Source organism: Suricata suricatta, chromosome 10 (genome assembly GCF_006229205.1).
Source record: "Suricata suricatta isolate VVHF042 chromosome 10, meerkat_22Aug2017_6uvM2_HiC, whole genome shotgun sequence".
Classification (NCBI taxonomy): domain Eukaryota; kingdom Metazoa; phylum Chordata; class Mammalia; order Carnivora; family Herpestidae; genus Suricata; species Suricata suricatta.
The window spans coordinates 36218089-36236871 of NC_043709.1; the positions used below are offsets into that span (position 1 = coordinate 36218089).

The window sequence follows — 18783 nt, forward strand, 5'->3', positions numbered from 1 at the left end:
TGGGGAATAGTTGGGGAGAGGGAGGGAGGCAAATCCTGAGAGACTCCTGAATACTGAGAACAAATGGAGGGCTGAAGGGGGAGGGGAAAAGGGGAAGGGGGGTGATGGGCACGGAGGAGGGCAATTGTGGGGATGAGCACTGGGTGTTTTATGGAAACCAACTCGACAATAAACTATAAAATATATATATATAAAACAATACAAACAAAAGAAACTACAAATTCAGTGAGGCTTTGGGCTAGTGAGTATGAGCTTTTTAAAAAATACTTCCCAGGACGCCTGGTGGCTCAGCCAGTTAAGTGTCTGACTTTGGCTCAGGTCATGATCTCAGGGGTCATGAGTTGAAGTCCCATGTTAGGCCGTCAGCAGAGAGTCGGCTTGGGATATTCTGTCCCCCTCTCTCCTCTGCCCCTCCCCCACTGTCACATACTGTCTCTTTCTTTCGCCCCCCCCCAAAAATAAACATTAAAACAATTTTTAATAAAAATAAAAAAATACTTTCCCAAGAATTCATGAAGTCAGACAGATTTGCCCTGAACCAGTGAGTGAAATGCCAGCCCAAACGCTCCTCATCGCCGAGGCCCTGGTACCCCCTGGTGACTGTGACGCTGTAGCGTTTCTCCGGTGGGGAGAGACAGCCAATGGCGCTCAGGAAGCATTTCTACATTTTTAAATGTCAGCATCTCTGCTTAAATGTGACCACAGAAAAAAGGGACCCAAATCTCTGATTTTTTTCATGATTCTTTTCTCATTCTAAATATGTTCATTTTTGTCAAATACTGTATTTGTAATTTTGTTGTATTTTTCTGCAAAGGGCCCCCAAATGATTTACGCTTCAAGCCGCACAAGCCTGAACCTGCTCCTTAAGATACACTCGGTACTTTTCTTTACCTGACAACCTGCTAGTCCTTCTTCAAGATATACAGAGATGTCACCACCAGGGGTCCCTGGAGGAAGCTTAAGAAGTTAGGGTCACTCTCCATTCTGGGCAGGTTTCACATGCCCAACTATAGTCAACTGTTCCTTCAGCCACTGGACAGGAAGCTCACTGAGGCCAAATTTGGATCCCAATTACCACTGTGTCTTCTATGCCTGGTACAATGCTTGTTTGCTATTCGGTAAGCTCTCAATAAATGTTTTTGGAACAGTAATTTGCAGAAACAAACATGTCTTTATTCTTTTAAATACACTGTTTCTTCACCAAGAAATCCAAAGCAAAGGAGGCAGCTACTAAATTATTTACGAGACAGATAATCAATCCACAACCGTGCATCTCTTCCTGAATTCTGACTTCCAGTTACAATACATTTCATCCAGGGAAGGTTTACATCATACCATGTATATTCATATATCATCACTGGCTGCTTTTTGAATACCATTTAATATTCATGGAGCTCAGGCTCAGTGCAGTTACATAGTTTGCCCCCGGTTACAAGTGGTGGAATCACAATGAAGGCCAGTTCTGTCTCATTATAGAACCTGTCTCTTTCCACTATGGCAAGCTACCTTTTAAAAGACACACACATGCACACATGCACACACACACGCACGCACACACACACGTGCACACACACACATGCACACACACACAGAAAGAAAAGAGAAATAAGTCTTGTTTCCTTTTATTATATTCTTAAAGATCCAGCATTTGAATACAATTCACATTTTACTATCTATAATACACGCAAAAATAACTCTAGGCAACATTTCCTAAGATTAGATTTCAGAATAAATGAAAGTAAGTTCCATATCAAATTAAAAATATATATAGAATATATCAAAACTTGAATAATTTAATAAACTCAAAATTAGACCCTTCGTCTCAAAAAAAGAATCCTTTCTACATTTCTATTAACAGCCTTTTATTGGAGGTGCTATTTAGTCTAGACTGACTTGTTAGGGTACTGTACCTTCTTCCCATCATCATCTGGGAACAGAAAGCTTTTTTCTTGAGCCAATTTATTTGAAAATCATGACATCAACATCATTCCTAATTTCAATCATTCCTGATTAATTCTATCTGAATACCTCAGATATTTATCTTTATCTTCTCACCTTTAATTTGTCCTGCTCAAAGGTCTTGCCCGTAGGAATAAACACTTATTGCCTAAGCTGCTTAACGTACATTGTGGGGGAGAAGGGATGAAAACTTAGCAAGTGATATAGTATACATTTTATAAAACCTTATTTTTATGTATCTAAATTTCCCTACATCATATAAATTTTTTAAAAAAGAAATAATATATCTCATTCTTTTATCTAGATGGTGTTTAGGATTTCTATAGCTAAAAAACTGAAGTCTACAGCTTCGTTGGAGAAGCCCTCAGCTGCCCCCTGGTTTGCAGGCTAGTGACTGACTAGTATGTTCCCCGCTAGATTTACCTTCATAAGTACTAACTCAACAAGTTTAAAAAAGAGAGGGGAAAAGCCTATGTGATTAGTCCACAAACCAGCTTCCTAGTTCTAATAACTGACCTATTACAAGATGAAGTCAGATATGCAAACCCTCACTTTCTATTCACACTAATATCACATATTGGTTCCCTTGTTAGGAATGTCTCATCTTGGATTTGCAGAACTCTGAGAGTTACTCCCACAACGACCTTCCTTCCTTAATCTCCCCACTGCGGTTACGCTGCTGCATATTGCGATCCTTTCACAAACAGATCGCCTGCCAAAATGTCTCATCCCACCCCTCCCTCTCTTCTACGCACACCATTTGCAAGAGCTTCCGCCTCTTAGCATTGCTTACAAGACACCCACCTGCTCACAAACTTTGACAGTCAAGATGTACAGCACCCAGTTCAGACAAAAACTGACTTCGTAAGCTCACCATCTCTCCCTCTCTGGCCTCAGTCTCTTCACTGTCCGCCAAATGAATCTTACCCTTTCCTGTCTAATGCTGGACTCATAATCTCTTTCTTTGCTGCCGGATCCCATGACATCATTCTCAACTAGCTGAATCTTAGCTAAGATCTAACTCAAATGTCACCTCCAGGAAGTCTTCCTCAGCCACCCCAACTAAAAGAAATCGCTCCTTCCTCTAACTCAGGGGTCTACGGACAGTAGTTGAGAGCCAGACTCTGCCCACAGCAGGTTTCTGCAAAGCTTCACTGGGACCCATCATGCACTCCGCTTATGTCGTGTCTCAGGCTGTCCGTGTGCTACAACAGCACCGCTGAGTACTTGCTGCAGCCACGTGCAACCCACGATGCCTACGGTGATTACTCTCGGGTAACTTGCCAGAAAAAACTTTGCTGACTCATAGAGGAATGATGGCTAACCCTTTTTTTTTTAATGAGCACTATATGCCAGGTACTGAGTTAAATGCTTTCAACCCAATATCTCAACGATCATTTCACAACAGCCTAATCAAGTTTGTTATTCTAGTAGCCTAACTACCCCTCCCTGGTACCCCTCTTAACCGTGCTACACCAGCATTCCTGGAAGTGTGTAAATTATAAAACCTTACTATGCGTTCCATCCATTTTATAAGTATCACTCATTATCCAGATTCAAGGACAGTACCTGGCATATTGCAGGAAATTAATATGTGGTGAATGAATAAACTGGTTATTAGTTATTCTTCCTGTATGTCTTATACACCCAACACATGGCAAGCTAACTTGAAAAATATATACTGAATCTTCTATTTTATATCCCTCACAGCACCTAGCAAGATGTTTTTCACATAAAACTGACCCCAAAATAAAATTTGCTTAATATAAACGTCAAAAAATCCATAAACTTGAAGCATCTCATTGGAAAGGAGAATCTAGTAAGTACAGAGCACTTCCAGACGGCTCATTCACAGGGAAACATGGCGGCGCCCCATGCGGCTACCGCTTGATTTCTCCAAATAAAGCACTTACCTTTGCATGGTCAATACGACTACTTAGTTCTTTGGATGCAAATCCCCCAAATATGAGACTGTGGACGGCTCCGATCCTTGCACACGCCAGCATGGTGTACATCGCCTGGGGGATCATGGGCATGTAGATAACCACGGTGTCACCTTTCTGGACACCATGCTTGACCAAAACACCCGCCAGCTTAGAGACCTACAACAAAATCATTACATCAGCAAAGTGTTTTCTGTGTTATTACACGAGACTTCTAAGACAGGAACACGAGGCTGATCATCCTCGTGGCAGTGGATTGAAGAAGCCTGAGTAACGTATGTGATGATGACGTAAGCTTAGATAGCGACAGTCATAACAGTAATAACAAACAGGATTGCAATAACTGACTATGAACCAACTTACTATTATTATGCCACATGAACTTAATTTGCTTAATTATTAGTTTTGCTCAATTTTTGCTTAATTTTGCTTAATTATTAATTTAGCAACGTATTTACTGAGCAGATGTACATGATATACTAGACATTGTGTTGAGAGCTGGGAACACAATGATGAAAAACGAAAGCACAGATATATCCCCATGGAGCTTTTTTCTAAAGGGCAAATCTGTCAAGTGAACAGAAGAGTAAAATAATGGCATTTTGGGGCATATATTTGCTTAACTATTAAAAGAGACAAGGAAAGTCATAGGAAAGTAAACATACATATACTTATAAGGTAAGTAAGATAGATTCTGTTATTATTATTCTTAATTTAAATATAAGGTAACTGAGACTCAGATATAATAAACAGCTAACTCAAGATCAGAAAGGTAGTAAGTGAAGCCAGGATACCATCACAAATCTTTTGAGGTCATATATTTTGCCCCTTCTCCTGCCTCAAGCCAATTATTTTTTCTGTATAGTTTTTTATACTAATTATCTATATAAAGTGACTTCCCTGTACATTGAAACCAAACATACAAACGTCTCTTAGCTTTTAACATGTATTGTGGGAACCAAAACAGGCTGTGAAAGCTAGACCCAGACCTAAGTAAAAAGAAATGCAACATTCTTTCACTTAAAAAATGTATACTGAGCACCTACATATGGCAGATACTGTTTTCTGATATGCCAGTAAGCAAACCAGGAGAAAGATCTCTATCCTCAGAGTACTTATGGTTTAGCAGAAGAAATACTTACAATAAACATAATAAGTAAATGATCGATTATGTTAAAAGGTACTCAGTCCTGCGGGGGGTGGGGAGGGTAGTGGAGGGATTGAGAATGAAGAAGATGTAATTCTCAACAGGAAGGGGAGGGTAGAGCTCACTCGGAAAGTAGCACTTTAGCAGAACATGTAAAAGTTACTAAGAAGCAGGTATCTGTGAACATACTATTTCAGACAGAGAACACCAGCACAAAGGTGTAAGGGAGATCATTTGTGATGTGATGGAGGAACAGCAAGAGACTAAGGAACTGAAACAGAAAAAACAAGTGAGAAAGTGGTCGTAGATCAGGTCAGAGAGCTAAAGGACAGGCCTGTAGGGGTCCGGCAGTCAATGGGAAGGGCTTGCCTTTGGATGTGGCTGCTCAAGATCATGAGCAGAGGAGGCCTGGGACAAGGAACTGGGCCACAGGGCTATTTATGGATCCTTTCGTTTCATTCTGCCTCTCCTACTTTTTCAACTACTTCAAAGGATCTGGGATCCTGATCATTATTCCTTTTTCTCTTTATTCCCTTCCTCTGTGCAGACGGGGAAAGACGTGGTCAAAATTAAGGGCTCGTGAAAGACAGAAAGTAACAAACAGCTATCTTAGTGTTTTATTCTCACCTTTTTGCACAGTATAATTTAGTGTTATTTTTTAAGAACTCAAAGCTGCCCAGCAGCAAGTTATAAGAAACTTACATGAAAGTGATATAATTGTGAGCTTAAATTCTTTTTGGAACTACAGACCATGATAATCCTTGGAAAGTTCAATATAATGCTCAGTGTGCAATCCATGCAGAAAAGTACCACGCTCTGTGATCACACTCCCGAGGGTCCCATTTGAGCCACAGCGCTAGGTGAGACCAAGAAGTCCATCCTATCTACAGCTATGACTTCAGCATCTTGAATAGTATCTATTGTTGAATGAAAATAATCTTCAACCAAGGCCCAATCTAGCAGTTATTCAGTAACTTTATATTCTAGTCTCACTTCACAATGTTGTTGAAAAATGTCCCCCCACATTTTTCTGTCCTCTGAAAGAAATGAAATCAATGAATTCAAGGAAATTTTTGAAAAAAGATCTCAAAATGACCCAATGCGACCCCAAGAAGTATTTAGAGTAATGCCACATCTTTAAAAAAATGAGCCAACATATTAAATTAGAAGGTTTCATATACAAATCCAGATTTCCAGGTTTTCCTGGAAAATCGTCAAGTCTAGCAACGCCGGGCCTGTGTTCTTGTATGACAACCTTCAGCTGAACCCAATGATCGGCTGCTAGGCTGAACGCACCATTCCCTGTGGCCATTATTGACAGAATTAATTTTTCTTTCCATCCTGCGTTTAGAATATATTCTTCTACATCTTGCTTACTTTATCTGCTTAAACCATAGTTCTATAACCACAAAGGTCTGCGATGTACTGACAATGAATTTTTTCCCACCCACTTCTCCCACTTATATTATCTGCTTGGCTCCAGCGTCTGAATTGTGAACCACTTCGCTGAAGACAACCTTCAATAAATTAGGTTGCAGCAGGTTTGTACAACCACTAGATGGCGTCCATCTGGCCTCGTTAAACTGACTTCTTGCAGCCACTCAATGTTTCCCTACCGTGCTAACCACACCAGAGTTGCTCTAGAGAAAAAAGCGTTACATGATCAATAGAGAAAATTTTTTTTCAGTAGTTTCCAGGGCTAAATGCTGCCCCAGTAAAATTTTACATTGTAAATTATAAATGTTATATATTTATGAAATTACATATATAAATGACATACATATATAAAATTATATATGCATGTATAAATGTGAATGAAAACATGAGAAAACATTCATTTCTGGTGGAATTTATAATAAATATGCATATAAAAAAGTATTACCTCATAGCAAGAAGGGACATTGGTTTAATATGAAAATATGTGATAATATTTCATTAAAATACTTATTACTAATATTAAACCTAGAGTTAGTTAATGTGAGAGCCCTAGAACAGAATACTTAGGTCTTACTTCAGACACAAATAAAATAATTTTGTAAAGAAGGGTGGGCAGCAGAAAAAAATAAGAGGAAAAATCTAGAAATCTTAGTTACCCAAGAGTTCATAATCACTCAAAGTGCTCTGAAGCTTCAACACAGAGGAATGTGATGATTGCTATTTCAGGGCTCACTTTGCTTTTATTGACTTTCAGATGTTTGGATATAAATATACAATTTCTATTGATATCCAAGAGAAAACATTTAATGTATATATTGTATAATGTATAGTTTCTCAACTAAAGGAAAAGTTAAATTGTGTCATTCACCCAATCCATGTTCATTTTTGTACCTTCTAAAGCTGTGTTTTAATTTATCAACAATTTAATCATTTTATCACACACACTAAATTTGGGTTTTAGTCTGATAGTAAGGGCAGGACACATGCTATGCGATCATGGTCAGGCCATGCCTCTCTACAAGCATGAGGATAACTGAGCTGTGAAGGAAGCCTGAAGAAACAAAATGAATATACATATTCATTTAAATACAACATTACTTGCTTCTTCCCACTAGAGACTATATGAATTAATCATTATTTTGGTACTAATTTAAAGCCATTCTAATATATGAGTGTCCTGTTATTGATTCAATTCATACAGTATATGCTATGTATATTATACTAAAGTCAAGTTTGCAAGTCAGATGCAAAAGAGGAAGACATTAAAAAGCAATTCAGTCCTAAAAGCAAAGCAATTCAGAGTCCAGGAAAAAATAATATAAATAAATAGTAATGCCAACATAAGAAAATGCAATAGTAGATATTTATGTTATATAAAATGGTATACACATCTATTTGGTTTATATGTAACACATGTGCTTTTTTAAGATACAAGTAAAAATCTAAAATTTTAAAATTATAAATGAAAACATACTAGTATAAATAATAAAAAAGAATTTTATAAATTTTTTATGTATTCATTCCACAAAATCTTCATTCACAAGCAGTCTGTGGGTTAGTATAATTTCGTGATCAAATGCCAGGACACAGATATAAACATTAGGTGAAATTGACCAAGACTGTTCAATAGAGTAAATTAGCACTTGTTTCACAAACAGCAAGTGTGTCCATCTAAAGAAAATAATGTTTGTATGAGAAAGATAGAGTTGGCGTCCAAATTACAGTAAAGAGATAATAATTATGGGCAATTTCAGGGCCATGTCAAAGAAAATTATATGACAGAGAAGACTCGAGGAAACATATTTTCAAGCTCCAATGATGTCACACTGCAAACCCTTTTCTAATCAATCACAGAAAACATAATTAATTTAAAAACCAGTTATAGTAGCTGAGAAAACAGTCTTCTTTTCCTGGGATTTTCACTGAAAAATATTCAGAAATTTTCCCTTATAATGCTGTATAAAAACACCCTGAAAGATGGGGAGCAAGCAAGGAATTGACGAGTGGCTGCTCAATAAAAGTTTGAATCAGACTTTTTTCAAACCTAGTAGGTGTAGCCAGAGATCCTAGATAAAGATATACATATATATATAGTGAATATATATATATGGAATAGCTTCCACAAGGCACAAAGCGAAGAGATCCTTTAATTGCCCACGTGCAAGCTATTGTTACTATTGTTAAGGAGATTTTAAACCAAAGGGAGCCTATTCATTTCTCACTTGGACCATTTGTCATCTCTTGGCTTCCATTCTTGCCCACCACAGTTTCTTCTTTGGAGAAATCAAGATGACGGAGCTTCACATCACACTTAGAATAAAATATAGTCTTTATAATGGTGCGCAAGGTCCCACGGAATCGGACTCCGGGGTGCTCCCCCAACCTCACCTTCTTTCACTCCCTTCTCAAGGCTGGCCTCCTGGCATCCCCGGATGGTCCCAGTCTGTTCTTGTTGAAGAGCCTCTGCTTCACTTGATTTTCACTCAAACGGGAACATGGCTGTCTCCCAGTCTTCCTTTGGGTCTGTGTCATTGGGTCATCTCCTTGATGACAAGTAATTTTCTCTGACATACATCTACAATGGCAGCCCAAATCACTCTGTGGCATTATAGTTTTCTCCACTTATATTGTATATCTTTTCATTTATGTGGTATTATCTTTTTATTCATAATGTAGCTCCCTAATTAGAATGCAATTTTCTTGTGGGGAAAGATTATACTATTCACTACTGCAGTCTATGATGCCCATAGGAGTGCCATCCAGATCAGGGGCCCTAAAAGTATGTTTTAATAAGTAAATTGACTCTATCATCATTCTAGTCTAGAAAAATGAGTTAAAAGCAGATGGTCTATTGTTTTTATTGAGTTAACTTTCAAAAAGTCAGAGTTTAGCCACTCTGGAGATAAGACAAATCATCTACTAAGGACCTATCGATGAATGAAAAAAATAAATCAGGTAAGCAAATGTAAGAATGAAAGCCATGGACCAGAATTTCAGGTTGCCAAGAAAACCAAGTAAGGTAAATGTCTTAAGCAGAGTTTTAGGTGAGGCAGGATATAAACCTTCACAGTCAGACAATGCACTAAAACAAGAAAATTTCTCACCATATTAAAAAATAAAAATTCGCCAGTGTGAAAAGAAAATCACAATGTAGAGGAGACAAGTGATATTTTTGGAAATAATTATTTCTCTCAGACAAGGATTAGAGTTTTCTTCACTTTTTAATGGATGAGTCACTATTCTTTCTCTATAATATGAAAGTATACTATGAGGTCTGTGTTAGACATTGTGTTGGTCAAAAAACAAATACATAAATAGCACATTGCTGGTACCCCATCAAGGGATCTCCCAGGAATCTTTTGCACCATGCATTGTTTATTTTAAATTTCTTAACTTTGGATAAAGAAGGACGCTCAGCTGCTGAACGTCTCTGGCAAAATGAGACACAAAAAACTTTTGCTACCGTGCTTTGGAAAGACCCTTTGGATAACAAATGGCATGGTCCAGACCCAGTTTTAATCTGAGGACGAGGTTCAGTTTGCATTTACCAACAAAAAACAGATGCAGCCAGATGGTTGCCAGCGAGATTAGTAAAACAAATCGATCAAAACACTCAGTCCTCCAGGGAGAAAAAATCTCCTTGAGAGAAATCTTTGTCTTTTCCTTTAGGACCATGCTGGGAAAAGAAGCTTCAAAAGGAACCTGGAGAAGAGGAGGAAGGAACACATCGGCAGCCCTTTCTTTGGGATTTCATGGACTTTTACCCTATTCTCTTCCATGTTTAAGACCTATTGCGGGTTTTTTTTTTTATCTTGATGCCCTTGGGCCCTGTTCTATTCAATAAGGTCATGGCTCTCCTAAGGCAGCAAGCAGGCACAGCCTACCCAGGTCCAGTATATTAAGCTCAATATGGCTGATTCAGGAGACCGATGGAAAAGCTGTGGCAAGAGGCACGGGCTGGCTAGCCAATGACGGGTAAGAGAGGCCTTACCATCCTTTCACCTAATACAGGCGCTCTGAGTGTGCCCATGACTGGTAAGAAGGATTGGCAAGTCTCCGACCTAAGCCAGGCACAGTCCTTTCCTTGCCTATAAGGAGCTTTAAAATCAGTTTTAAAGGGAGGACCTGTCGGGGGCTGCCAAGTTTTCTGTCTGCCTCAGGCAAGGATTATCACTCTCCAGAGAGTGAACCAGTAAACAAGATTTGCATCTAGAGGCTGGAGACGGCCATTTCCTGGTCAAAATAACTGGCGTCTGTCATGCTGGGCAAGACGTGGAGTGGCCAAGGTGCACAAAAGATCAAAACCGTATTTTGGATTATTCAGTGCTAACTCCCCACTTCCCAGCATTGCTGAGGCAAATCTGGGCGTTTCTTTTGATATTCATTTGACTCTGTTTACCTGGTAACTGACCTTGGTCAGCTGCTTTGTTTTCCCGCCTTGAAACCTTTATAAAAGACAGTTTTCTGAATAAAGCTCTCTCTCTTTCGCCTGATTGGAAACCGTGAGTGCTGTCTTCACTCTCTGCGTCTCCCTCTCCTGCCCTGTTTTTCTCCTCCTCCCTCAGGAAAAGAACCCGCGACGATTCTCCGCCCTGCTGGTCGGGGCTGACGAAACAGGTACCTCCGATCGCCGATCGCCGGGGACGAGCGCGCAGGACCCAGCCTCCGGGTTTAAGACAATTGGCGCCTCAACGTGGGGCTCAGCGAAGGAACGCGACCCTGAGCCCCAGTTATGACACATTGCCTCTATCCGCAATGGGTATTACTTTGGCCAAGAAATACACTCAAAGTAGATACACTCATTAGTAATGTAAAAAGCAAAAATAAACCCGCAAATGGAGAAAGGTATAAATAAAGTGTTCTGGACTTCAAATCATGGTGAATAGTTTCTGGCATAGAAGGAGTGAAAAGAAGTGAGGTTAAACTTCAAACAATCTCAAAAAGTCTGCTGAGAAAAGTCAAAGGGAATGGTTGCATTGTTACTTTAGTTGATGTAAAAATTGAACTTAGAAATTTTTATTTTGAATACAGGGTTCTAAACATGGAAAAAGGAAGCTAAAAGATACAAAAAAATGTTGTTTTCTCATTTAATTTATTCCTATATTATCTATCAAATTGATGTAATACTTATTTTCTTTATATGAAGAATTCTTAGAATCTAACCTAACAAATTTTATTAAGTTGAGAGGTTATTTAAAATAAAGTTTTAGCTACAATTTTGATAAAAATTTAAATCAGTAGTTGGTGCCTACTCAGGAACAAGTTCACATGAAATACAAGTGTCTACTGAAACATATTTTACAACATTGTATTATGCAAAATACATTACAATTAAAAAAATTTTTTTATATTTATTTTTAAGAGAGAGAGAAAGAGTGTGAGAGAAAGAGAGGAAGACACAGAATCTGAAACAGGCTCCAGGCTCTGAGCTGTTAGCATAGAACCTGACACAGGACTCCAACTCACAAGCCATGAGATCATTACTTGAGCAGAAGTCAGATGCTTAACCAACTGAGACACTCAAATGCCCCTGAAATAGTTCACAAAAAATTAAGGCTTATGGGAAAATAAGGTTAAACCAGACCACTCAAAAATCAACATAACTGGAGCTCTTTAACATTCATTTAACATAATATCATGTTCAATAGATCATTTACAGCCTTAAACAGTGGAAATAACACTTCCTGTTTTAAGATATTCTAATGGAAGACATTCACTTCCAAATATCTTTGCAAAGAATGACCAGTCAAAATAGCAGAGTGTAGACTTTATCATTAACTATTTTTGAAACAGGGAAGAATATCTTCTTAGCTTTAGATTATGAAAACCACTTAACGTATCAACTCTTGTGCTAAAGGATCTTCATCTTCTTTTTCTTGAGGTTTTCAAATATTGAAAAGATGTTCACTTTAAATTGTGAGACAGTCTCTGCAACTCCCTAACAAGGTAACAACAATCCAATAGAAGAATGAATGGGCAAAAGATCTGAAAGGGAACTTCAGAAAAGTGAAACAAATGGCCAGGAAGCCCAGGTAAAGGAGCTCAGTTTCAGCAGTCATTAGGGAAAAGCAAATTAAAAGCACAATGTGGTACCACCACACATTCACTGGAAAAGCCCAGATTTAAAAAGACTTGGGAGGGGTGTCTGGGTGGCTCAGTTGGTTAGGTATCTGACTTCACCTCATGTCATGATCCGCTCAGGTCATGATCTCGCAATTTGTGGGTTTGAGCCCCACGTCCAGCTCTGTGCTGACAGCTCAGAGCCTAGAACCTGCTTCGAATTCTGTGTTTCCCTCTCTCTCTGCTCCTCCCCTCCTCGGGCTCTGTCTCTGTCTCTGTCTCTGTCTCTCTCTCTCTCTCTCTCTCAAAAATGAATACATGTTAAAAATTAAAAAAAAAGACGTGGGATTCTCAATTCCAACTGTTGACAACTGACACTCTCATATACTGCTAGGGGGAATATAAATTGGTACAAACATTTTGGAAAACTATTACATGAAAGAATCTCATAAACAAAAAGTTGAGTTTAAAAAAGCCAGACACAAATGAATGCATCCTATTATTCACTTTATACAAAGTTCAGAAGCAAGTAAATGTCATCATGGATGGTGTATCAGTGTCTGCAGGATAATCCCATAAGGGCTGGAGGAGAAATGACTAACATGAGGCATAGTACGTGCTTCTGGGGGCTGGAGATGTTCTGCCTCCTGATCTGGTTATGTGCGTGTGTTCTGTGTGTGAAAAATCTAACAAGGTTCATAATTATGCTTTGTGTACTCATCTGAATGTATATTACACTTCATTAAAAGTTGACAAAGTGGCATGCGAGGAAAAAACGTACACAAAGCACATCATTCACGGAATGATGACTCCAGCATCAAGCACGGAAGAGGGAATTCACTTTACAGAGACATACTGTTTAGCAGAGCCGACTGGAGAACAACTGGAGTTTCTATGGCTTATTGAGGAAGCTTACGGAAAGAAAACTGCACATAAGCCCTGTTGTATCCTTTCCCCTCAACAAAGCAAGAGCTGGCAGAGCTGAATCTCTGCAGGTTCTGCGTGTTTTGCATTTTCGGTTCTTGTTTAAGAAAATGCTGATGATGTGACAGACAGAGATATATCAGATTATCTTGCCCTGACATACTTCCAAGACAATGGAATTCACACTTTGAAACGTGCACCCTAAAGAGCAGAGCTGGAGAAAGGCCTTCTCATGGGACACAACCCTTGATTTCAGAGTAATTTTCTTCAAATTATTCAAACTTCATAATTATAACCACCACCATAATTATATTTCAAACAATAGCCTTCAGTGGAGACAATAGATACTTAGAGTTTGAATTAAATCAGGACAATCTGGCACACCCTGGGTTTCATCAATCTTCCCTGTGTATGTACATTCATGAAAATTTCTCAAATGCCTTCTAATGGTCACATTTCACAATTGTTTGAATACCAAAAATTAAAAATAAAAAAATAAAGCAAACTTACCACACATATATGGAGGTAATTCAAAATGAAATTAGATATAGAGAAAACAAATTCAAAAAATTTAAAGTGGGAATTTCTTAAAATGATGCATACTGTATATAACATATACAGCCAGATACAAACAAAAACTCTCTCACACACCCCTTGCCTTTGCTGAGGTTTGATATAACCACTAACTTGAAGAGAGCGAGGAGCGCCTGGGTGGTTCAGTCAGTTACGCTTCCGACTTCAGCTAAGGGCATTTTCTCACACTTTCCTGGGTTCAAGCTCTGAGTGGGGCTGTGCTGACAGCTTAGAGCCTGGAGCCTTCCTCAGATCCTGTGTCTCCTCTCTCTGCCCCTCCCCCGCTCACACACTCTATTTCTCTCTCTCACATTTAAACATTACAAATTTTTTTAAAAAGAAAAGAATTAGAGCTACCAAGAGAAGGACACAATAAGCATATACATTTCTCCTGGAAGGCAGATCTGACTTTAAGTGTGAAAAATTCAAAGAGGAAATATTCATCTTGAACTTCCAAGCCAAATGTAAATAGGCTACTTCACAGATAGTAAGAAGTCAGAATTTACTTAGAAAGAAGTACAAATTATATTACCAATCCAATTCAAAGATAAGAAGATCCTACAGTAAAGGAAGCTAGAGTCATTTAAAAATTTCAAATACTGTTACATTCACTCATTCACTCATTCATTCATTCATCATTGAACACATGTTTGCTATATACCAGGCACCATTCTATAAACAGAACAAAAACCCCTTCCCTATGGAAAGTACATTCTAGAAGAGGAAACAGCACTCAAGACGATAAAGAAAAGTATAAACAATGGTACTGAGTAATAAATGGCAAATTAAAAAGAAAGCAGAAAAGGTAGGCCCAAAGGGGTGTGTACATGGGAACATTTGTGTTCAATATGGTCAGGAGAAATCTCATGGAGAAAATAATACCAGGTCCTATGAATCGTAAGATATCTGGTAGAAAAACTATTTCAAGCAAAAGGTAGGTAAGTATAAGCCTCTAAGTTGGGAGTGGAGCAAGCTGGAAGGTAACTACAGGAAGCAGTGAGGCTGGGGTGTGCAGTGCAGTGCAGCGGGGCTGGGGTGTGCAGTGCAGTGCAGTGCAGTGGGGCTGGGGTGTGCAGTGTAGTGGGGCAGGGATGTATACTACGGCGTGGGGTGTGTGCAGTGAAGTGTGCACAAGCATGCAGTGCAGTGGGGCTGGGGTTGTAATGCAGTGGGTGGGGGTATACAGTGCAGCAGGGCTGGGGTGTGCAGTCCAGTTGGGTGGGGTGTGCAGTGCAGTGGGGTTGGGGAGTAGGTCACCAGAGCTGATCATGCAGAACCACAGGTCACAGCAGGGTGCAGCTTTTATTTATTTACTTACTTATTTTCTTTCCCGGCTCTCAGAATTAAGCACAAATCTGTAGTGCGGCACTCAGAGTTCTCCAGAGTCTGGCTCAGCGGAGCCCTATCTCCCTAACCGCTTGTGCTTCTACTTTCAGCCAAAGCCACTGCTGAGGTGCTAGGCTCTCCCGGCCCTGAATATCTCTGGACATGCAATTTCTTCTGTCTGCGGACGCTCCTTTACACCATTTCCCTTCCCACTTTGGGGGGTCTGGGCTAATTTTAGGCACTGACTCTTCCCGAAAGTCTTTCTAAGCGGTATTAACAGGTGGCTGGGCTGCATGTCTTCTCATTTGTCTCCACAGAATATACTACTACCCTCAAACCCTTCATCATGTTTACACAGGTTTCTTAGTTCCTTGAAGTTATGTAATGGGTGCATTTACCTTGTATCCCTTGTTCCTAACAGGGTTTGGCATACAAAATCAATATTTGTTGAATGAATGAATAATGGATCTTGAACACTGTTCAAATCACTATACAAAACTCTTAATAAATTATCAGCTCTACATAAAAGGTGACAGTTTGGGAAAAGCTCTACTTCTGAATCATTCTGTAAAATCTTCAGATCTTTCATGTCACTGACACAATTTAGTCTAACATTTGTCCGTCCACTAATTAAATAAGAAGTGCTAACTAACTTAATTAAGGTTTATATAGCCAGAAACTCCCAGTAGAAATGTGATGTGGGAGATTAAAACAAGTAAAGTACAAAGCCACTTCTCTTTGTTTGTTCTCAATGGCATTACCATTAAATCTTTCTTCCTCTGTCTTCCCTACTTAATAAAATAAAGGCCACAGGGAACCAGAAGCAGGTAATCAAAGTCGAGCACAATGCCTCCCTCTTTCCTAACACTTCTTCCTTTAGTACTTTAGAGAAGAAAAGCCTGGGGAATCAGAAGCTGTCAGCAGGTGAGAGAAACAGGCCTTTTAAGTACTTTGATGTCAGGCTAAACTGAAACCAATGAACCAGTACAAACCTCAAAAAAGTCTAAGAGTCCAGACTCCATATTAGAAAACCAAGATGGGTTAGCAGAAATGCTTCTAAGCAAAATGTGTATTTATCATATACACTTATACAACTGACTAAAAAACAGCAAATGAGAAAATTATTTAATTCTTCTTATTTTATGTTTCTCTAAAGCTTTCTCTTTGTTTTTAAAATTTTTTTAATGTTTTTATTTATTTTTGAGAGAAAGAAGAGAAACAGTGCATGAGTGGGGAAGGGGCAGAGAGAGAGGGAGATAAAGAATCCAAAGCAGGTTCCAGACTCTGAGCTGTCAGCACAAAGCCTGACCCTGGGCTAGAACTCATGAATCATGAGATCATGACCCGAGTCGAAGTCGGATACTTAGTCAATTAAAGTATTAGGCAACTCAGGCACCCCTAAGGCTTTCTCTTTGACTCTGATGTCTGGCTCTGTATCAAATTCAATGTTGGTAGAAATAATATTGTGTAGTATATAAATAAGCTTCCTAATCTGTATACTAATTAAGATTCACCAGGTGTATGAGGCCTTAAATTAATAAAATGAAACTGTGACAATATCCTCCAAACATAGAAATAAGTTTTTAATCATAGACAAAACCTAATCTAAAAGCTGAAAATGCAAGCCTACAATAAAACAGAGTATAACAAGTTGTCAGGAAATTTACATTATATCTTCTAATAAAACATGGCCTCAGATGAGTAACAAGGTCATTTGCTAATGGAGTTCTTTCTCTCTTCAGGCCCAGTGTGAGCTCTGCCTCTTTAGAATTCATTCTGAAAATAGAGTTCCCACTAACAGACCAGTACAAAGTACCCAACAGTATCTTTGCCGCATTATTTTGTTTTGTTCTGTCTTGGGCTGCCTAACATTTGAACTTCCCTCTTATTAGACTGGAGTTCTGACTATGAGTTAAAAGAGGAAAAGACACCTCTTCCTCCACTGCCTGGTGTGTTAGGCAAGCAACCTAAAACTGGCCAATTAGGTGTTCCTACTGTGTCAGCCTAGGAGATTAACTCAAGTCAGCAAGTCTAGTTAGCAGACAATTTGTGGGTTCTCCTTAAATTTTTACCACTGCCCCTTCTTTCTTGGGGCTATTTTTTTCTGAACCCGGTTCTTCAGTCTTCCTTTTTCATGAGTTCCTCTTATGTTTAAATTAGCTAAAGCTGAATTTGTTGATACAACCAGGCTGATACCCAGTCTGAGCAAAACTGGCTAAAATTTTCTCTCTTCATTGTTTGCAACAACTCAGCATTGAGACATTGGATTGTCCCAGTTGCTTTTTTTGAAATCTCTTAGAAGTCTAAACAGGAATATTATTGATATGAAAGGACTTCATTTCAGAGAGTCTGGAAAAGTTGACCAGATTTTCTAAAAATCAAGTACAAACCCTAAATAGGTTTAAAAAAAGGAAAAGAAGAGAATGAATGTGCTTCCAAAAGCCCTGACTTATAAGTAAATCCTTCCAAACGTACTATGACACACTTTGTTCAATCAGTAGTTCTCAACTAGTAACCATCCAGGGGATATTTAATAACATTTGGAGACATTTTGGGCAACAAAACTGCTGGAGGGCTACTATTGGCATCTAATGGTTAAAGAGCAGTAATGTTGCTAAACAGGCTACAGTGTACATAGCAGCACCCCACAGCAAAGAATTCTCTGCTTTAAAAATGTCAGTAGTGTCCAGATAAAGAAACCCAGCCCTTTAAAGCATATATAAATAAATGTCCCACAGAGTTAGAATACATGTTCCATAGCCACTTTTATAATTACTTGTGAAACCTCATTTCCACCCTAATGTTAAAAGGAAATCTCATGGGCACCTAGGTAGCTTAGCCCATTGAGCATCTGACTTCGGCTCAAGTCATGATCTCAGGATCCAGAATTCAAACCCCATGTTGGGCTCTATGCTGACAGCTAGGAGCCTGGACCCTGCTTCAGATCTTCAGATTCTCTCTCTCTCTCTCTCTCTCTCTCTCTCTCTCTCTTGCTCTGTCTCTCTCTCTGCTCTCCCCTGCTTGTACATGCATTCTCTCTCTCTCTCCCCCCTCCTTCTCTCTCTCAAAACAAGAAAGAAAGAAAGAAAGAAAAGGAAAAAGAAAGAAAGGAAGTCATTTCATACTTCATCTGTCAGTACTGTAATTCACCCAAGAACTAAACAAATGGGAAAGAACAAAGAACAACAAAAAAGAGCAAATAAGGGAAAGGCACAGAATGTAAAAAGACCTATAAAGGGCCAGGAGTGCCTAAGGGTATGGCAGGATCCTCAGGGTGAAGAAAAGTTGTGTTTATGGCAAAGAATATCTGGAAATAAAGTTGTGATCAGATTCCAAATGTCTTCTACATCACAGGAGTCTAGATTATACTAAGTAATCGTAATTTTTTAAAGGTTTATTTATTTATTTTGAGAG

General features: G+C 39.0%; 1 protein-coding gene across 4 annotated transcripts in view; it reads right to left on the bottom strand.

The window, feature by feature from the left end:
• Positions 1-18783, bottom strand: part of ACSS3 (acyl-CoA synthetase short chain family member 3) — a 148436-nt gene that overhangs the window by 94933 nt on the left and 34720 nt on the right. For all 4 annotated transcript variants that reach the window (XM_029955211.1, XM_029955212.1, XM_029955214.1 and 1 more), the window contains exon 3: positions 3873-4061. In XM_029955211.1, the coding sequence (XP_029811071.1) occupies positions 3873-4061 (189 nt within the window). The remainder of the gene's footprint in view (positions 1-3872; positions 4062-18783) is intronic.